Here is a 22464-nt window from a genome sequence, read left to right as displayed (position 1 = left end):
GCTGAGAGGGTCACACAGCACTTTGGTCTTTTTCGTCACTTTTCACTGACAGCAAAGTCCCCGTGTGGGTGAATCCTGAGGTGTGTAAGAAATGTGTCCCAGTCGTTCTTTTCCATGGTTCAGAGCTCCTAGACACGGAACAGAAGCTCCTTTACAACTGTGTTTAGAGTCAGGAAGAACAACGGTGAATGCTGGAAACGTGCTGTCAAAGATTGGTGTAAAACTGGGATCTATTCCTGACTGAGAGTGAAACGGCAGGTTTAGGTTTCCAAGCTAAAAATGAAAAAAAGTCTAAAACATTTTAATGTATGTGTGTCAGTCCTGGTTTATTGAACAGAAACTGGCTTAAAATAAATTGGTTGAAGTCTGCATTAAAGGAGGAGCTGGAGAAGTTCAAAGGAGCCTGTTAACTGCTGGGACAATTAGACAACAATTTGATTCCCAGATAGAGAAGGAGCTGCAGTGTGTGTCCAAGAATTCTCAGTTTTGTTGATGTGTGCTTCCCATACACTATCCTTTTAAATAAACCTCACTCCTATCAGCCTTTAACCATTATAAAGAGAACAGAGAGAAGCTGAGCTGCACCAGAGCCCTGACTGACCATTTAAGAATGAGTGATGTGTTCAGCTGAAGTTTCCTGTTGGTAGTTTTCTGGGTGATCTCCTTATTTTGATCATTCTCAGTGATCCCTGGGTGTGAACCTGCTCTCCTCTTTTTCAGACATTCACTCACTTAACATCTCCTCTCTCTCAGAAACTCAATCGCTCAACATCTCTCATCTCTCTCACACTCACTGAACGTCTCTCTCTCTCTCCAGGCATTCACTCACACCTTACCTTCCACCTCTCTTACACTCTAACCTCGCTCCTCTCTCACATTCACTTAACCTCTCTCCTCTCAGAAACTGTCTTCGTCACTTACTGTCTCTCTATCGTTCTTTCAAACACTCACTCATTTAACCTTCCTATTTCAGATAATGCTTAAACTTATTCATTGTTTTCTCTCTCTCATTACCTCTCTCTGAAAAAGCACAAACACATTTCATCTCTCTTCGCTGTCTGAGAAAACATTTAATTGATGGAGATTCAATCCTCTCTGTTTCTCTCTCCCACTTCCTCTGACAGGCCCTGACTCACTTTAAATCTCCTCTTTTCTAATAACCCTCTTTGGGAAAACTCATTTGTTCTCTAATTCCTCCTCATTTCTCCCAGTGATGACCCTCAGTCCATCTCCCAATTCAGTGAATGTGTTAAAAATCCAAATAATCTCCTTTCTTTATTGTTTAAAATAGGAATGGAGGTGAATGTAATGCTGAGAACGGCAGCAATCTGTGTGGTTGTTCTTGATGCTGTCAGAGTGAGTTCACCCTCACAGACAGGAAGACTTTTCACGGTGATAACATCAAACTGACGCTGGCTGTTTCATTCTCGGGTAACACAACTTCCTGTTTCTCTGCTGCCGGTTCAAAAACGCACATCTCACTTCTGAGCAGAAAATAAATCCAGGCACATCAATCTGGTGAGAACGGGTGGCACGGCAGCACAGTGGTTAGCACTGCTGCTTCACAGCTCCAGGGACCTGGGTTCGATTCCCGGCTCGGGTCACTGTCTGTGCGGAGTTTGCACATTCTCCTCGTGTCTGCGTGGGTTTCCTCCTGGTGCTCCGGTTTCCTCCCACAGTCCAAAGATGTGCGGGTTAGGTTGATTGGCCAAACTCAATTGCCCCTTAGTGTTCCGGGATGCGTAGATTAGAGGGATTAGCGGGTAAATATGTAGGGATATGGCCTGGATGGGATTGTTGTCGGTGCAGACTTGATGGGCCGAATGGCCTCTTTCTGCACTGTAGGGTTTCTATGGTTTATTAACAGTTCTATGGTTTATAACATCTGTCAATGCGGCCTTTATCTGTCCACAGAGTCAGGGCAGAGTCACACAGGTCACTTTGTAGTGACATTTACAAATGAGCCAGTTATTTCTGTTCAGAGTTTCCATTCCCCGGATATAACCGGCTGTGTTTGTGGATCAGTCACTGAGTTCCCTCTGCTCCCCATAGCCAGGAACTGATAGCCTGCTCCCTTATATTTTATATCATTCTCTCTGTATTGCTTGTTTCCTCTGTTTCTCAGCTTTTATCTTTGACCACCTCATCTTTCTGCTTTTTAAAATCTCTCTCAGTTTTTCTCTCAGTCTTTCTGTCTCTCCCTCTGTACCTCTCTCAGGCTTTGTGTGTTCCTATTTGATCAAGATGTTCAAAATCATGAAGAGTTTCTGATTGATTACAGAGGGAAAAACAGGGAGAAAAGCAGAAAAACCTGGCAGGTCCGGCGGCATCTGTTCAGAAAGTTAACATTTTGAGTCCATATAATTCTTCAGGGCAGGAAAAACATGCGTTATCCATCTTAGATCAGGGAATGTGATGGGGAGATTTAATAGAGTTGTTTAAAATGACAAATGATTTATGATAGTGTCAATGGAGAGAAATTATCTCCCAGGAGCAGGAGGGTCTGTCGATGGAGAGAATCGATTTCCCCGGTGCAGGAGGGTCTGTAAGCAGAGGACACAGAGATTTAATATAATTGACAACAGAACTGAAGGGGGTGATAAGGAGAATGTTTTACACAATAACTTGATATGATCTGGAATGCACAAACTGACAGGTGCTAGAAGCAGGTTTAGTAGTAACTTTCAAAGGGAATTGGATAACTACTTGCAGAGGATAAATTGGCAAAGTTATGGTGAATGGGAATAATTAGACAGTTCACTCATCTTTGTGACATTCTGAATGTATCTCTCCTCAGGTTTTAATATTTGATCTTTTCGATTATAATGTGTCTCAAACAGAAGATTAAAATATTGGGTTTGATGAGCTGTCAGATCTCTTTCCTGTGTGTCTGTGTAACTTGAGAACTGGAGATGACCATGAGGAGGAACTGATTATTTTCAGTTCCTCTAACAGATACACCTCAGATATCAGAAATCTCAAGAGTTCGCCATGTCCTCATTATTCTCGCCTCGAGTATAACAGCTCTCAGTCAGGCCGAGTCAGTCACATGTGTCTCTGTCATGATGTTTCCACTTGTATTTTATCACTCACCTCCCAGTGACACTCACCACAACACAGACACCTTAAAATATCATTGCTCCCTTTCACTTTGTCCTCCTATTATAATCAAATGTTTGTTGGGCCTCTTGTCTCCCTTAATGTCAGATTACCTGCAGTTAAAATGACCTCAGAGACACTGAAACTGCAGTTGTAGAATACAGCAGAATTGGAATAACAGACAGGTTATTGTCTATACTGACAGTGGCAGAGTAACACACATCGGAATTTAAATACATTATATCAGTAGACCATGACTCACTCACACTATCAAATGAAACCTAAACTTTGGTTATGGTGCGTGAGATACTGACTGTATTACCATTACATTGGATCTAATGCTTTGTTCACTAACATACTGCAACGTGACTCTAAATATTTTAACAAACATTGTATTTGTTACACTCAGAGTAAGTCAGTGCTTTGCTGTGTTGTCTCTGTGCCCCATCTCCACTCTGAATGAATTGGAGCCTGTGTGTGTCATTGTTACACTGAGACTCTGTCACTGTTATTACTAATGTGGAGATGCCGGCGTTGGACTGGGTAAACACAGTAAAAAGTTTAACAACACCAGGTTAAAGTCCAACAGGTTTATTTGGTAGCAAAAGCCACAAGCTTTCGGAGCCTTAAGCTCCTTCTTCAGGTGAGTGGGAATTCTGTTCACAAACAGGGCATATAAAGACACAAACTCAATTAACAGAATAATGGTTGGAATGCAAATACTTACAGCTAATCAAGTCTTAAAGGTACAAACAATGTGAGTGGAGACAGCATCAAGTCAGGCTAAAGAGATGTGTATTGTCTACAGACAGGACAGCCAGTGAGACTCTGCAAGTCCAGGCAAGCTGTGGGGATTACAGATAGTGTGACATGAACCCAATATCCCGGTTGAGGCCGTCCTCATGTGTGCAGAACTTGGCTATCAGTTTCTGCTCAGCGACTCTGCGCCGTCGTGTGTCGTGAAGGCCGCCTTGGAGAACGCTTACCCGAATATCAGAGGCCGAATGCCCGTGACCGCTCAAGTGCTCCCCAACAGGAAGAGAACAGTCTTGCCTGGTGATTGTCGAGTGGTATTCATTCATCCGTTGTCACAGCGTCTGCATGGTTTCCCCAATGTACCATGCCTCGGGACATCCTTTCCTGCAGCGTATCAGGTAGACGACTTTGGCCGAGTTGCAAGAGTATGTACCGTGTACCTGGTGGATGCTGTTCTCACGTGAGATGATGGCATCTGTGTCGATGATCCGGCACGTGTTGCAGAGGTTGCTGTGGCAGGGTTGTGTGGTGTCGTGGTCACTGTTCTCCTGAAGGCTGGGTAGTTTGCTGCGGACAATGGTCTGTTTGAGGTTGTGCGGTTGTTTGAAGGCAAGAAGTGGGGGTGTGGGGATGGCCTTGGCGAGATGTTCGTCTTCATCAATGACATGTTGAAGGCTTCAGAGGAGATGCCGTAGCTTCTCCGCTCCGATGAAGTACTGGACGACGAAGGGTACTCTGTCCACCGTGTCCCGTGTTTGTCTTCTGAGGAGGTCGGTGCGGTTTTTCGCTGTGGCGCGTCGGAACTGTCGATCGATGAGTTGAGCGCTATATCCTGTTCTTATGAGGGCATCTTTCAGCATCTGGAGGTGTCTGTTGCGATCCTCCTCATCCGAGCAGATCCTGTGTATACGGAGGGCTTGTCCGCAGGGGATGGCTTCTTTAACGTGTTTAGAGTGGAAGCTCTCCACTCACATTGTTTGTACCTTTAAGACTTGATTAGCTGCAAGGATTCGCATTCCAACCATTATTCTGTAAATTGAGTCTGTGTCTTTCTATGCCCTGTTTGTGAACAGAATTCCCACTCACCTGAAGAAGGAGCTTGAGGCTCCGAAAGCTTGTGTGACGTTTGCGACCAAATAAACCTGTTGGACTTTAACCTGGTGTTGTTAAACTTCTTACTGTTATTATTGGACAAGCAGCAAATCACCGTCACAATGCCCGGCTGATTGACGGCAGCGCGGACCAATGGGAAGAGGGGACAGTGCTGCAGGACCGACATGGAACGGTCGGTCCTCCAACCAATCGGAGCGAACGAGGGGCGGGGCCACCTTTGACTCGAGCATGCGCAGTATGAGTAATGGCGATGGGAAACGGCTTTTGCTGTGGGCTCGGAAATCTGTTAGAGGTGATTGGAGGTACGGAGAGAGCAATGGATCGTCCAGGTGGGTGGAAACGCTGCATAAGCATGTTGTGTAAGCCGCAAACCGCGGAAGAGAACTTCCCGGACCCAGTTTGTACCGAGCAAGGCTGCAGCTCCTCGTGTTCGTCCAGGGTTAACGTTCGCCATCTTTATTGGGGGCAATAGGCAGCAGTGCGCACGTGCGGCCGCCATGTTTGTAGAGGGCAATGTTGTCAATCAGTGGGAGGGGCTTGTTCCCCAGTGCTCAGAATGGAGACAACTTGTCCATCAAACTGCATCAACCCTGAGTCCCAATGTCTTATTGATGAGGCAGAGCGGTGGTAGAGAAGGAAAAAGAAAGGAAAATAAAAACAATAAATGCTGGAAAATCTCAGCAGATCTGACAGCATCTGTGGAGAGAGAATAGAACCAACGTTTCGAGACTGGATGACCCATAGTCAGAGCTTGTACACGTGTAAACAGAGCATGTAAACTTTGACACCTCCATGTACCCTTGTACACCTCAATCAATCTACTTTGCTCCAAGGAGAACAACCCCAAGTTATCCAGCCTAACATTGTAACTATAATTCCTCATCCCTGGAACCATTTTGATAAATCTGCTCTGCACCCTGTCAAGGAGCCTCACATCCTCCATAATGTGTGGTGTTCACTGGTTTGCACAGACCCAGGTATTCTGTGTTCCTGTCTGTGATCTCATCACATACTTACAATTGCACAGTGACATCACCCCCGCTCCCCGGGGATTTCCTCAACTGGGAGATTTTTCTCTGATGCCAATGCTTCTGATATCTTTCCAGCTGCAGGCTCCAGCAGGAGATTTTAATATTAAAATCAGTTAAATTGTTTCAGAGGTGAGTGTTTGTGACCATTCACGGGCGCGCGTTCTCATCATAAACCAGCTGCTCACCTCCATGCTGTGGTACCGGCTGGTCCCTTTGACCCCTCCCCCTGGCTTTGTCACCGATATCCAGAGTACCCTCCTGCGGTTCTTCTGGGGCAATCGACTGCACTGGGTCCCTGCTGCGGTTCTGTATCTCCCGCTTGAGGAGGGCGGGCAAGGTCTGGTGTGCCTCCGCACTCAGATAGCGACCTTCCGCTAAAGGTACCTTTACGTTGAGCCCCCTCCACAATGGTGTGCCATATTTCTTCTGCCACTGGCACGGCCTCAATTATGACGTGCAGCTCCTGCATATCGAACTGGGGCGTGCTTCGACCGCCCTGCAGGAGTTGCCCATCTTTTACCAGGACCTCCTCACCGTCTGGAACACGGGCGCCTCGCGACACAGCTCTCCCCCGTCAGGAGTAGCAGCTCTCGTGCGAGAGCCGCTGCTCAGGAATCCGCTCCTCCAGCCGTATGACTTCAGGTGGCTGGCGGAGAGGAGGGCTGTGGACGCCGGGGTGACCAGAATCGGGGACATGCTCGATGGCGGAGGAGCGGGCTGGATGGGCCCCCGCGTGCTGGCTGAGCGCGTGGGGACGACCGTCCGGCACGCGGCCAAAGCCATCCTAGACCTTAGGACGGTCGTGCTCGGCCCCGAAAGTGCACGCAAACTCGAGGCGGCGCAGGCGTGCGGTGGGATCCCGCCCGAGCATTCCCCTGTTCGGACAGAATTCCACATTGGCCCAAAGCCTCAGCCCCCTCCCCTGGGTGAGGTGCCCCACAGCCTGAGCCGTCTCGCGGAAATGTCCTCCGTGCCTTTTCCTACCGCGCGGAGGCGTTTCCTGTGCGGGCTGCTGCTGCACACCTTCCACTACCGCCTCCTTGCCTGTCGCCCGGATACACCTTGGCGGGCCTTGTTTCCGTAGAGGTCCCTCTACGGAGGGATTGCCCCAATTACATCGGGGACGTGGGGTGAAGGGTGATGCATGCAGCAGTTCCGCACAACCGTAGGATTCACTGGTTCACGGGCTATGAAGCTTGCCCCTTCTGTGGCCTTGTGAAGTCCGTGGACCATGTCTATGTTTTGTGTCTCAGGTTGCACTTTCTTTTTGTTGGGGTCGGGATGGCGACCTCCTCGTGAACCTGCTCCTGGGCCTGGCGAAACGCGCCATTTACCGGTCCAGGCTGCGGGCGATCGAGGGGGCCGTCCATCCTGACTGTCTTCCCCTCTGCCGCGGCTACGTTCACGGCCGGGTGTCCCTGGAGAGGGAGCATGCGGTGTCCACGGGCGCGGTTGACGCCTTCCGCGCCCGCTGGGCACCGCAGGGGTTGGGGTGCGTTATCGACCCTAATAATCACATTTTAATTTGATGTTTTTAAGTTTCCTTTGTACTTTGATTTCTGTTCGGGCTGTTCCCCCTCCTTTTGGGGAGCTGCCCCTTTTACTTTGTCCTGACTTAATCTGAGTTTGTTTATTTGTTTTGACCTAAAAGAGGCCAACATCTGTGAGTAACACACTTTCTTTTCTCCCCTTTTCCATTTCTTTTCTCATTCTGGGGGAAATTGGGGACTTGCAGCAACTGAAGGGAAAGGAAGTGAATCCAGGGAGGGTGCAGACTCTGGAAAGGTTGGCCCAGGTCTCCCTCTCTCTCGCTCTTAAAGACATTGATATAGAAACAGAGATGATAGGAGCAGGAGGAGGCCATTTGGCCCTTCGAGCCTGCTCCGCCATTCATTATGATCATGGCTGATCATCCAACTGAGTAGCCTAATTCTGCTTTTTCCCATAACCTGTGATCCCATTCACCCCAAGTGCTTTATCCAGCCGCCTCTTGAATACATTCAATGTTTTGTGCACCAACTACTTCCTGTGGTAATGTATTCCACAGGGTGACTACTCTTTGGGTGAAGAAATGTCTCCTCACCTCCGTCCTAAATGGTCTGCCCTGAATCCTCAGACTGTGACCCTTGGTTCTGGACTCCATCGGGAACATCTTCCCTGCATCTATCCTGTCTCGACTTCTTAGAATTTTATAAGTCTCTATGAGATACCCCCTCATTCATCTGAACTCCAATGAAAACAATCCTAACCTGGTCAATCTCTCCTCATACATCAGTCCCGCGATTCCCTGAATCAGCCTGGTGAACATCCTTTGCTCCCTCAGCTTGACACATTTATTTGTCTGTCGAAAAGAATGGTCTTTTTCCTCATGTTCACATTAAAGGGCAGCTTTCCCCAGGAGATGGCTGACATTTAAGGGGACAGAACGTTAATATAGGACAGAGATATGTCTGGTGTTATTATATGGTACCCAGATTAGATATATTATTTATGTTTCTGTAATAAAATACTTTTATTATTAGTTCTTGCATTGTAATATAATGCTGTAGCGATGTTGTACATTTCCAGTCATAAAGTCATTACAGCACAGAAGGAATCCATTCGGTAACTCGAGTCCATGCTGACTCTGTATAACATTCCAGTCCCATTCCCACTCGATATCCTCACTCTCCTGAAAGTTTATTTCCTTCAAATGCCCAACCACTTTCATTTTTAAATAGAATCCATAGATATGGATGGAGAGTTACAACTTTTTGGGAATGAAATAGGAAAGAATGTTCCATAGAAACTAGAATTGTCTGCTCTGAATTTCTATCCTATACTGACTGTGATGACTTTTGCAAACTCATTTCATAGGATATTGAATGAGGAATCACAGGCAAAAATCTCAACCGTCACATCTAGACAGAGTCATATTCCTTGGGATCTGAATATCTTGTAATATGGAACTGTAGCTACGTTATATATTTCAAGACATCTCTTCCCTCAGAGGGTTGTTAGTCTTTTGGATTTCTCTTCCACAGGGACCAGTGGAGGCTGAGGATCATTGAATATATTCCAGTTAGACAGATCTTTGACTGACAATGGTGTCAAGAGTTATGGGGAACAGACAAGAAGATGGAGCAAAAGCTAAGATGTGGGGGGATTTCTTCACTCAAGGATGTGCTAAAGCTTTGGAATTCTCAACCCCTGAGGACAGTGAAGCCTCAGTCATCAACTATTTTCAAGAGAGAGATTGATTGGTTTCTAGATATTGAGGATATCAAGGGATATGGGTTTAGTGTGGGGAGAATGATGCTGAGGTAGATGAACGAATTATCTCATTGAATAGTTTAAAAGGCTCGATGGACCAAATGGCCGACTGCAGCTCCTATTTGTTATGGTCTCTGTGTCCAGGACAGGAAGCAGTGAGCATGGATCTGTCAATCAGCCTCAATCAGCACCTTCAGGAGAATTGGGAGGGTGAATATTAGATACAGCAGATTGAGAATGGAGGGAGAGTGTGTGGGATGGAGATTTACAGCTTTTTAGGACTGAAATAGGAAAGAATGTTCGATAGAAACTAGAATTGTCTGTTCTGAATTTCTATCCTGTACTGACACTGATGACTTTTGTAAACTCATTTTCCAGGATACTGAAAGAGGAACCACAGACCGAAATCTCAAACTTCACGTCTAGATCTGACAGACTCATATTCCTTGGGAGCTGAATATCATCGGCCATTGAATCTAGAAGGAGAAATGATTGTCCGGTCTGTTGATTTGAAAAGATTTCAAACATCAGTGTGACTGGAAAAGCACCAACACACTGTCGAGTGAGAGTGTTCCAGTGCACTGACTAAAGAGCTTTAACCAGTTCCACAGCCTGAATAAATATCACAACATTCACAGCGGGGAGAGACTGTACCCGTGTTGTGAGTGTGGACGAGGCTTCGACTGATTGGTAACCCAAGGGAGAGGCAAGGACACCTGCACCATGGAGAAACCATGGAAATGTGTGGACTGTGGGAAGGGATACAGATACCCGTCTGAGCTGGAAGTTCATCGGCGCAACCACACTGGGGAGAGACCATTCACCTGCTCTCAGTGTGGGGAGGGATTCACTCAGTCATCCAGCCTGCAGAAACACCAGCGAGTTCACACTGGGGAGAGACTGCTCACGTGTTCTCAGTGTGGGGAGGGATTCAGTCATTTATACAACCTGCGGAGGCACCAGCGAGTTCACACTGGGGAGAGGCCATTCACCTGCTCTCAGTGTGGGAAGGGATTCACTCAGTCATCCCACCTGCGGAGGCACCAGCGAGTTCACACTGGGGAGAGACCGTTCACCTGCTGTCAGTGTGCGAAGGGATTCACTCAGTTATCTGACCTGCAGACACACCAGCGAGTTCACACTGGGGAGAGACCATTCACCTGCTCTCAGTGTGGGGAGGGATTCACTTGTTCATCCCACCTGCGGAGGCACCAGCGAGTTCACACGGGGGAGAGACCATTTACGTGTTCTCAGTGTGGGAAGGGATTCACTTCTTCAACCAACCTGCGGGCACACCAGCGAGTTCACACTGGGGAGAGTCCATTCACCTGCCCTCACTGTGGGAAGGGATTCAGAGTTTCATTCTTGCTGCTGAGACACCAGCGAGTTCACGAGTGATTCCAGGGGTTGGATTCTGCTGTTATTGTTTCTGCTCTCAATTCCATCCAGAACTGCATTTTGTTCATTCTCACAGTTGGTCAATGGAGAGGATGCTCTGATTGTGGGAAGGGATTCACTGATTCATCCGACCTGCTGAAACACCAGAGAATTCACACTGGGGAGAGGCCATTTATCTGCTCCGAGTGTGGGAAGGGATTTACTCAGTCATTCAACCTGCTAAAACACCAGCCAAGTCACACTGGAGAGAGGCCATTCACTTGCTCCAGTTGTGGGAAGGGATTTATTGATTCATCCACCTTGCTGAGACACCAGCGAGTTCACACTGGGGAGAGACCATTCACCTGCTCTGATTATGGCAAGGGATTCAGTCAATCATCCAACCTGGTAAAGCACCAGCGAATTCACACTGGGGACAGGCCATTCACCTGCTCCGTGTGTGGGAAGGGATTCACTCAGTCACCTCACCTGCTGAAACACCATCATGTTCACGAGTGACTGCAAGGACTGAATTTTGCTGTTAATCACATCGAGGTCCCAACCATTTTCATTGGTGTCTGTTTCTGCTGATGTTAATAAACCCTGGCCCAATTGTAAGATTTGTATTGTGGATTGTCTTGTCTGAGTCCTGAACTCGTAAATAAAAACAAGAAGTGCTGTAAAAACTCAGCAGGTCTGACAGCATCTCTGGAGAGAGAAACAGAGCTAATGTTTTGACACTGAAGAAGAGTCACATTCAACTGGAAACATTAATTGTTCCTGTCTTTACAGATTCTGTCAGACTTACTGAGATTTTGCAGCAACTTCTGTTTTTAGAATGACGGTGAATGCTGTTGAATCAGAGATTGGTGTAAAACTGGGATCTGCTCCTAAATGAAAGTGAAACAGCAGGTTAAAGTTTCCAGTCTGGAAAGTACTATGGTTATTATACTATATCTACCATTTTAAGGCTGGTTTTAACTCATTTAAAATAAACCTATTTAAAATATATTTGTTAAAGTCAGTATTAAAATACGAGTTGGATGAGTTCACAGGAGCCTGTTAACCGCTGGGACAATTATTCAACAAACATTGGATTTCCAGATAGAGAAGAAGCTGCAGTTTGTTTGCAGGAATTCCCTGTTTTATTGATGTGTGTGTGTTAGACATCAGGATAACTAAAAATACACAAACCTGGACATCAATGGTGATATGATTGACAGTTACTCTGGGAATCACTCCCACTGTGAAACTTCAGCACTGACACTGCTGAATGTTGTCGGCTCAGGGAGTGGGGCCTCCAGGAGTGGACTGTAAAAAAGCTGGGTTTCAGTATCCTGACTAATATATGGTGAGGAACCAGAAAAATCCTTACTGAGGAACTGCCTGGGGTTTTACCAGTGTAGGTTCAGGGGCGAATGATTCCTGACTCCCTGAAATGTCTGATATTGAACCCAGTTTGGAACAAGATTCATTCAGTTTCCAGGAGAATAGAGACAAATATCACCCACAACTGAGAGAGAGAAAAACAGCCACCTTGATCAATGACTTGGATGAAGCCAGAATTGATGATACAAACATAGGTAGAAAAGCAAGTTGTGAGGTTATTACAAAAAATCTGTAAGGGACACAGATAAGTTACCTGAATGGACAGAAAAATGGCAGATGGAGTATAGTGTGGGAAAGTGGGAGCTTTTCCACTTTGGCAGGAAGAGTGGAGAAGCAAAAAATTGTTTAAATATACAGAAACTGAAGAATACTGCCGTAGAGAGGAATCTGGGTGTCCTTGTACATGAATCGTGAACAAATAGGATGAAGGTACAGCAAGTAAAGAAGAAGGCAAATGGAGTGTTGGACTTTACTGCAAGGGGGTGGAGTTTGAGAAAGGGAACTTGCTGCACCTACACAGGACATTGCTGAGATAGCAGCTGGAATACTGTGTGCGGTTCTGGTCTCCCTACTTATGGAATGACATGTTTTCATTGGAATGAGTTCAGAGAAAGTTCTAAGATGAAGGTGTTGTCTTTTGAGGAAAGGGTTGTGAAGGTGTAGGGGAGAATTCTCCCATCCCACCCACCACAGGAATCGTAGCAGGCCGGGGGGTGGACCACACAAAGGTCCTTTGACCTCGGTGGGGCGGGGGGGGGGGATTCTCCAGTTTTGGGGAAGTGAGGCCAAAGAATCCAACTCGTTGTCTTTTGGGGAAGGGTTGCACCTATACTCATTGGGTTTGGAAGAATGAGCAGTCAACATTCTGAAACATGTAAGATTCTCATGGACAGTTGACAGGTGAGAGGCCAAGAGGATGATTCATGAAGGAGTCGTGAACTTGATGCCACAGATCTACAAGGAAGCCAAGGGTATTATTTTAGCCCTTACAGACACCAATACTTTATCCTCAGTTTTAGTCAGGTTAGTCAGAGGTTTAGTCAGGTGTGGTGAAAGCTTCAACCAATCATCTGGCCTTTTGGAACATAATTTGCAGTCACAGGGAGATGCCATGGAAATGTGGGGATTGTGGGAAGAACATAAGAACTAGGAGCAGGAGGTGGCCATCTGGCCCCTCGAGCCTCATGGCTGATCTTTTTGTGGACTCAGCTCCACTTACACGCCCGCTCACCATAGCCCTTAATTCCTTTACTGTTCAATAATTTATCTATTCTTGCCTTAAAAACATTCAATGAGGTAGCCCCAACTGCTTCACTGGGCAGGGAATTCCACAGATTCACAACCCTTTGTTTGAAGAAGTTCCTCCTCAACTCAGTCCTAAATCTGCTTCCCCTTATTTTGAGGCTATGCCCCCAAGTTCTAGTTTCACCTGCCAGTGGAAACAACTTCCCTGCTTCTAATCTATTCCCTTCATAATCTTATATGTTTCTATAAGATCTCCCCTCATTCTTCTGAATTCCAATGAGCATAGCCCCAATTTACTCAGTCTCTCCTCATAAGCCAACCCTCTCAACTCCAGAATCAACCTCGTGAATCTCCTCTGCACCCCCTCCAGTGCCAGTATATCCTTTCTCAAGTAAGGAGACCAAAACTGTACACAGTACTCCAGGTGTGGCCTCACCAGCACCTTATACAGCTGCAACATAATCTCACTGTTTTTAAACTCCATCCCTCTCGCAATGAAGGACAAAATTCCATTTGCCTTCTTAATTACCTGTTGCACCTGCAAACCAACTCTTTGAGATTCCTGCACAAGGACACCCCTGTCCCTCTGCACAGCGTAAGAAGTCTCACAACACCAGGTTAAAGTCCAACAGGTTTATTTGGTAGCAAATACCATAAGCTTTCGGAGCACTGCTCCTTCGTCAGATGGAGTGGAAATGTGCTCTCAAACAGTGCAAACAGACAAAATCAAGTTGCAGAATACTGATTAGAATGCGTATCCTCTAACCAGCCAGGTCTTAAAGGTACAGACAATGTGGGTGGAGGGAAAATTAAACACAGGTTAAAGAAATGTGTATTGTCTCCAGACAGAACAGCTAGTGAGATTCTACAAGCCCAGGAGGCAAGCTGTGGGGGTTACTGATAATGTGACATGAATCCAACATCCCGGTTTAGGCCGTCCTCATGTGTGCGGAACTTGGCTATCAGTTTCTGCTCAGCGACTGCGCTGTCGTGTGTCGTGAAGGCTGCCTTGGAGAACGCTTACCTGAAGATCCAAGGCTGAATGCCCGTGACTGCTGAAGTGCTCCCCCAGAGGAAGAGAACAGTCTTGCCTGGTGATTGTCGAGCGGTGTTCATTCATCCGTTGTCGTAGCGTCTGTATGGTTTCCCCAATGTACCATGCCTCGGGACATCCTTTCCTGCAGCGTATCAGGTAGACAATGTTGGCCGAGTTGCAAGAGTAGGTACCGTGTACTTGGTAGATGGTGTTCTCACGTGAGATGATGGCATCCGTGTCAATGATCCGGCACGTCTTGCAGAGGTTTGTTTGAGGTCATTAGGTTACATTGAAGCTTCATATGTTTCATATGAAGCAATTTTTTAAAGCAGTATCTCGGCCTTTTGGCTAAGATGCAAATGAGATCAAGTCTTGGAGGAGGAATTGCTTTCCCTCCTCCAATCAGCTTGGCCTCTGCACAGTAGCACGCTGCAATTTTTTCCCATTTAAATAATAGTCAATTTTGCTGTTATTCCTACCAAAATGGATGACCTCACATTTACCAACATTGTACCCCATTTGCCAGACCCTCGCCCACTCACTTAGATTATCTATATCCCTTTGCAGACTTTCAGCGTCCTCTGCACACTTTGCTTAGTGTCATCTGCGAATTTTGACACACTACACTTGGTCCCCAACTCCAAATCATCTATGTAAATCGTAAACAATTGCGGTCCCAACACTGATCCCTGAGGCACACCACTAGTCACTGATCGCCAACCAGAAAAACACCCATTTACCCCCACTCTTTGCTTTCTGTTAGTTAACCAATCCTCTATCCATGCTAATACATTACCCGTAACACTGTGCACCTTTATCTTATGTAGCAGTCTTTGGTGCGGCACCTTGTCAAATGCCTTCTTGAAATCCAGATACACCACATCCACAGGTTCCCCATTGTCCACTGCACATGTAATGTTCTCAAAGAATTCCACCAAATTACTCAAACATGACCTGCCCTTCATGAACCCATGCTGCGTCTTACCAATGAGACAATTTATATCCAGATGTCTCGCTATTTCTTCCCTGATGATAGATTCAAGCATTTTCTCTCCTACAGAAGTTAAGCTAACCAGCCTATAGTTACCTGCCTTTTGACTACCTCCTTTTTTAAATGTTTGTGATTTTGTGAAACCTGTTTTTGTTGTCTGAGCTGACTGGAATTAGAGCCAGAGCAGGAGTAATCCAGGAGAATGATTTGGAGGTAAAGCAAAATCCAGCAGATGCTGGAGTTCTGAAAAGAACCGACCTGCTGAGTTTATCCAGCATTTTCTCTATTTATTATAATGAGTTTGGGACCTGGGTTTGAATCCCACCACGTTTCAATAAAAATATTGATGAGCATGAATTAATTGTTGTAAAAACACATCTGGTTCTGTAATGCCCTTTAAGGAAGGAAATCTGCCGCCCTGATCCAGTCTAACCGACATGTGACGAGATTCACAAACAATTCAAGGGCTGACTGGGTAAACAGGGAATGTCACCATCAGAAAAACAGAGCCCCCTGGAGGGCAGAAGGGTTAGGACAGGTTACGGAGAGGTTAAAACTGTCATCATTGAGAACAACACATTAGTGGAACAACTGGTCCCAAACACAATCTCTTGTAATTAGTGTGGCAGGGTGTGGTGAATCAGGTTTAAAAAGAGTCAAATTATATATGTTTTCTAGTTTGGACAACCACATTTAAATCTGGGACTCGGATGAGGATATGAATTGGTGTTTGGTGGTAAGATCTAAATCTGTGTATTACGCCGTGAAGCCTTAAACCCAGAGTGAGAATATTTCAAACCAGGGTTCAAAATAAATGGCTGTGGATGGTGAATTCACTCTCAAAAGAAAACAAAGAAAATTACAGCACAGGAACATTCCTTCGACCCTCCAAGCCTGCACCAACCATGCTGCCCGACTGAACTGAAACCCCCTACCCTTCTGGGGACCATATCCCTCCATTCCCATCCTATTCATGTATTTGTCAAGACGCCTCTTAAAAGTCACTATTGTATCTACTTCCACTTCCTCCCCCGGCAGCGAGTTCGAGGCACCCACCACCCTCTGGGTAAAAAACCTGCCTCGTACATCTCCTTTAAACCTTGCCCCTCGCACCTTAAACCTGTGCCCCCGAGTAATTGACTCTTCTACCCTGGGAAAAAGCTTCTATCCACTTTGCCCAAGCCCCTCACAATCTTGTAGACTTTGTCAGATCGCCCTCAACCTGCGTCGTTCCAGTGAGAACAAACCAAGTTTCTCCAACCTCTTCTCATAGCTAATGCCCTCCATGCCAGGCAACATTCTGGTAGATCTTTTCTGTACCCTCTCCACTCTCCAAAGCCTTTCTGGTAGTGTGGCGACCAGAATTGAACACTATATTCCAAGTGCGGCCTAACTGAGGTTCTATAAAGCTGCAACATGACTTGCCAAAAGGCCCGCAGAAATTCTGTCTTGGGAGGAGCAACTGGAAGAAAATAAATCATCCTGTACATGGGAGAGACAGAAACTGTGAGGACCATCTCCTCCAATCACAGATTCTGTCTCTCCCGATGTTGCTACATCTGCAGAGACAGAGTCTCAAACTGGAGGAACAGCTTTGCCACCTATTTTGAGAAAAGTTCACTGACTCAGCAGCCTATCGGTGATGTGTGGAGGAGTTGTGTCTTCCTGCTACAGAACTAGTTTCATAGCAGTGTGAGCCTCAAAAGGAATGATCCAACCATCGGCAGAGCTTTCCCCATTCTGCTGAACAAGTCTCAATTATTTTTATATATCTCAGGAGGTGGGGTTTACAGCTCAGGAATTGGAGTAACCAGATATTGTGAACATACTTACCAATCACTTGGGTCGTCACATTAGAAATTGAGATCCATTCATCCAGGTTCATATTCTAAACTGCTTTTATTTGCAGTTGAACGTTCACAGACAACATACAGAATCCCCGGTCAGAGCTGATCTCAGCTGGTGTAGTGAGGTTATTGATGGGTTATCAATGTAAATCCACACACAATGAAGATCAGAATCGGGAGAGATTTTTCCTGCTCCACCGTCTGAACCAATGAATATCTGATTCAGTTACCTTGTGTCCAATAGTTAGAATTCTCATTTTGGAAAGAGTATGGGAGTATTTTTAAAGTAAATTAACACAACATATCATTCATAGATTCCAATTTAAAAGATTTAATGTATACACAGTCTTCAGTATTTGTGCTATCTTATTCAAAGAAGTAAACTAACAGAAACACAAAAGGTAATGTTACTACGTGACTACATCACTAATAAAGGAGTTACTGAGAATGGAAAACGATGCCCTGGAAACCAAAAAATAGCCCTTAAAAATCAAAGAGTAGCTTTCCAGAAAATCTCAATACAAGCATTGAAAATAAATACTTTGTGCCCTGCAGATGGATCTTTCAGAGACTGAATTGTAGATTTTGCCCAAAGATCAAATTAGAATTGAAGCAAAAGTTCTTAACTTTATTCTAAACAGGTTCCTGTTGAGAGTTCTTCAGTTAAGAGGGAAGATCACTGGTGGTGCTTTTAAAAAGTGACATTGCAGCCCGGAAAATCAGTGACACTTCCAGAATATTAAATTCCAGCTAGTTATAGGGTTTGTTCACATCAGCAGAAATAAAATATTGTCAGACTGTCAATACTGAATAGCAGCAAAAACAGCAGAATCCAACCCCTGCAGTCACTTGTGAACTTGTTGATGTCTCAGGAGCCATTGTGACTGAGTGAATCCCTTCCCACACACAGAGTAGTTGAATGGCCTCTTAGTGTGAGTGCGTTGGTGAGCCAGCAGGTTGAAAGACTGCGAATCCTTTCCCACACACGGAGCAAGTGAATGGCCTCTCCCCTGTGTCAACTCGCTGGTGAGCAGAGAGGTTGGATGGCCGATTGAATCCCTTCCCACACACTGAGCATGTGAATGGTCTTTCTGCAGTGTGAGTGCGTCGGTGAGCAGTGAGGTTGGATGACTGCCTGAAATTCTTTCCACAGTCAGTGCAGCTGAATGGCTTCTCTTCAGTGTGAATTTTCTGGTGTCTCAGCAGGGTGGGTAAAACTGTGAATCCCTTTCCACACACAAAGCAAGTAAACGGTCTCTCCCCAGTGTGAATTCGCTGGTGTGCAATGAGGGAGGATGCCTGTCTGAAACTCCGTCCACAGTCAGTGCAGCTGAATGGCTTCTCCTCAATGTGAACTCGCTGGTGTGACAGTAAGTGGGATGACCCAGTGAATCCCTTCCCACAGTCGGAGCAGGTGAACGGCCTCTCCCCAGAATGAACTCGCTGGTGTGACAGCAGGTGGAATGACTGAGTGAATCCCTTCCCACAGTCGGAGCAGATGAATGGTCTCTCCCCGGTGTGAGTGCGTTGGTGCACAGTGAGTGCTGAAGAATGCCTGAACCTCTTCCCACAGGAGGTGCAGGTGAATGGCTTTTCCTCAGTGTGAATTCTCTGGTGAGACCAAAGGCCAGGTGACTGAATGAATCCCTCCCCACAGACAGAACAGGTGAACGGTCTCTCACCAGTGTGACTGCGCCGATGGTTTTCCAGCAGAGAAGGGTAACTGAATCCTTTCCCACAGTCCCCACATTTCCACGGTTTCTCCATGGTGCTGGTGTCCTGATGTTTCTCCAGGTTAAACGATCAGTTGAAGCCTCATCCACACACAATACGTGTACAGTTTCTCCTCGCTGTGAATGCTGTGATGTTTTTTAAGGCTGCGTAACTGGATAAAGCTCTTTCCACAGTCAACTCACTGAAACACTCTCACTCGGGTGTGCGCGTATCTTGGTGCTTTTTCAGTCACGCTGATGTTTGAAATCTTCTCCTCCAGACAGAAGACAAACATTTCTTCTTCCACATTCAAAGTCGGAGGATATTTAAGTCCAAGTGAATCGAGACTCTGTCTGATTTTGATGTGATGTTTCTTCACCTCACCTGTAAAAGGAGTTTACAAAATTAATCACTGTCAGTCCAGGATAGAAATTTTGAACAGGCAATTCTAATTCTCTGGAACATTTCTTCCTCTCTTGTTCCCCAATCAATAAATTCCTGTCCCACAAACTCTCCCTCCTCCCTGGGCTGAAATCCAAACCCACCTCACAATTTCTTTTCTCCACTCCCAGTTTGCTCCCTCCCTCTCCTCTGTCTGGGTTCAGTTCTGATGTGGAGATGCCGGCGTTGGACTGGGGTGAACACAGTAAGAGTTTTAACACCAGGTTAGAGTCCAACAGGTTTATTTGGTAGCAAACACCTAATGGTAGCTAATGGTGTTTGCTACCAAATAAACCTGTTGGACTTTAACCTGGTGTTGTTAAAACTCTTACTGGGTTCAGTTCTCCAGCTCCTGTCTGCAGACTGACAATAAAACCAATGTTGGGGCCTCCAGCGGGTGTTTGTGAATCCTCCCCGCCCACCTCCCAGGGTTTCCTTCCTTCCCAGAGATCAGAGTCCTCATTGATTTGAGGCCAAAGTGTAACCTCTTATTTATTGTCCCCCTCCCCCATCCTCTGATGTGAACCATCCTCCAGTGGCTGAGCCAGGATGGGGCCGTTAACCTGGGCCTGTTCCCGGGAGGGAGGGAGGGAGGGAGGGAGAAGCCCCGCAGCTGCAAACCAGGGAGCTGACAATGATTCTGAAGGGTTTGCGGATCCACAAAGTGTTTCCAAATCCTCCCAGCCACCGCCTAACGCTGACTCCGCTTCTCCGGGACAAACAAGCGCCAAGGATAGCAATGACACTGCGCATGCTCCACATCACAATGCCCGGGCACTGATTGACGGCAGCTCCGGACCAATAGGAAGAGGGGGCGGGACTGAAGGACTAAGCAGGAGCGGCTGGTCCTCCAACCAATCGGAGTGAATGAGGGGCGGGACCTGAAGCATGCGCAGTGCGGGTGAACCAGATAAACCTGTTGGACTTTTACCTGGTGTTGTTTGACTTGTTGCTGTGTTTACCCCAGTCCAACGCCGGCATCTCCACATCAGTGCGGGTAATGGCAGACGGCCGGTTTTAGTTTGGAAGCGAGATCAATACAAGGTAGAGGGCGGCGTGCGGGGAATGATAAATGTGGCGGGTGGGTGGAGAGACTTTGTAAACATGTTGTTCAAACTCAAACCCAATCCCCGGAAATGAACTTCCCGGTCCCCCCCTTTGTACCAAATGGAGCGGCAGCTTGTAGTGTTAGACCCGGGCTGACTGCCGCCATTGAGGCTGCATGTGGGAGGCCGGCAGGGATTGTGATCGGAGAGTGAAGCCCTGACGTCACAATGGAATGGGTGAGAGTGTGACGTCACAATGGAATGGGTGAGGGTGTGACGTCACAATGGAACGGGTGAGGGTGTGACGTCACAATGGAATGGGTGAGGGTGTGACGTCACAATGGAACGGGATGGAGAGAGTGACGTCACAATGGAATGGGTGAGGGTTCCAGATGAGCTGAGACTGGGCTGGAGTCGGGCGATGGCACTGACATGTGGCCCGGTGGCACAGTGGTTAGTGCAGCTGCCTAACAGCGCCAGGGACCCGGGTTCAATTCCAGCCTCGGGTCGCTGTCTGTGCAGAGTTTCTACATTCTCCCCGTGTCTGTGTGGGTTTCCTCCGGGTGTTCCGGTTTCCTTCCACAGTCCAAAGATGTGCCGGTTAGACAGATTCATAGAAATCATAGAAACCCTACAGTACAGAAAGAGGCCATTCAGCCCATCGAGTCTGCTCCGACCACAATCCCACCCAGGCCCTACCCCCATATCCCTACATATTCTACCCGCTAATCCCTCTAATCTACGCATCCCAGGACACTAAGGGGCAATTTTAGCATGGCCAATCAACCGAATCTGCACATCTTTGGACTGTGGGAGGAAACCGGAGCACCCGGAGGAAACCCACGCAGACACAAGGAGAATGTGCAAATTCCACACAGACAGTGACCCAAGCGGGAATCGAACCCAGGTCCCTGGAGCTGTGAAGCAGCAGTGCTAACCACTGTGCTACCGCGCCACCCCTGGCCATGATAATTGCCATGATAATTTGGCCATGATAAATTGCCACTTGGTATCAGGGAGATTAACAGGTAAATATGTGGATAGGGCCTGGATGGGATTGTTGTCAGTGCAGGCTCGATGGGCTGAATGGCCTCCTTCTACACTGTATTTTATTATTCATTATTATTCATTAATTACTAAAAATGCTTCTTTGAATGAAGGTGGTCTTGATGATGATGTGGACATGTGGCTGGAAGCTCATCTTGGGATGAACTATTTCACCCTGGTTGTGAACAGCCTGGTTCAGCCTCAGATAGTTGCCAGGAGGAGAGATAAAGTTGTTGGCGAGGGAGTGGAGTTTGTAGTGGGGACTGAACACAATGGGTTCAGTCTTCCCAGTATTTAAATGAAATAAATTTCTGTTCTTTCAGTACAAGTCAGAATAGTGTGCGAGGGAGAGGGGAAGCTGTGCATGTGCAGGGGAGAACCCACCCTCTGATCTTCATGCTGAGGTGTTGACCAATGGGAAGAGTTGGAGGACCGGAAGGACTCTGGTCTTCCAGCCAATCAGAGCGTGGGCTTTGTGTGAATGAAGATTGATCTTCAGACAGACTCAAACTTCCCCCTGTCGCCAACATCTGTGAGTAAAACACTTTCTTTTCTCCCCCTTTCCATTTATTTTCTCATTCTGGGGGAAATTGGGGACTTGCAGCAACTGAAGGGAAAGGAAGTGAATCCAGGGAGGCTGCAGACTCTGGAAAGGTTGGCCCAGGTCTCTCTCTCTCTCAAACCAGAAAATGATCCATTTCTGCCCACTGTTTGCTGTTAGCCAACCTTCTATCCACGCCAATATCTCATCCCCACAGCATGAATTTTTATTTGCTGCAATAACCTTTGATGTGGCACCTCATCAAATGTCTTCTGGAAATCTAAGGACAGTGCATCCACCGGTTTCCCTTTATCCAATTCCCGATGGGGAATTTTAGAAAATTGAACAACACACCAACTATCTCACTCTGTTAAGACCCGAGAATGAAGCCCAGCAGGACCCGAGGACTCATCAGCCCACAGCTCCAACAGTTTGCTGAGGACCACTTCCCTGGGAATTGTGCTTTTTCAGAGTTCATCCCACACTTCTGTTTTCTGATTTCCAGCTGTTTCTGAGTTTTAACTGTATCTCTATTGTGAA

At 46.6% G+C, this 22464-nt stretch overlaps 2 protein-coding genes across 2 annotated transcripts in view; one reads left to right on the top strand and one right to left on the bottom strand.

Annotated features, from left to right (window-relative positions):
• LOC144483724 (uncharacterized) overlaps window positions 1-22464 on the top strand; it is a 231012-nt gene that overhangs the window by 73566 nt on the left and 134982 nt on the right. Inside the window, exon 6 of the mRNA XM_078202264.1 lies at window positions 10208-10569. Coding sequence (XP_078058390.1) covers window positions 10208-10569 — 362 coding nt within the window. The remainder of the gene's footprint in view (window positions 1-10207; window positions 10570-22464) is intronic.
• On the bottom strand, window positions 17456-19336 carry LOC144483763 (uncharacterized). The gene has a single exon (XM_078202308.1). It carries the CDS (start codon window positions 18901-18903, stop codon window positions 18064-18066), a length of 840 nt encoding a protein of 279 aa, XP_078058434.1. The 5' UTR covers window positions 18904-19336; the 3' UTR covers window positions 17456-18063.

This window comes from Mustelus asterias, unplaced genomic scaffold, assembly GCF_964213995.1.
Source record: "Mustelus asterias unplaced genomic scaffold, sMusAst1.hap1.1 HAP1_SCAFFOLD_77, whole genome shotgun sequence".
Lineage (NCBI taxonomy): Eukaryota > Metazoa > Chordata > Chondrichthyes > Carcharhiniformes > Triakidae > Mustelus > Mustelus asterias.
Note: the sequence above shows the minus strand (reverse complement) of the source record. Positions and strands in the feature narration are given on the sequence as shown.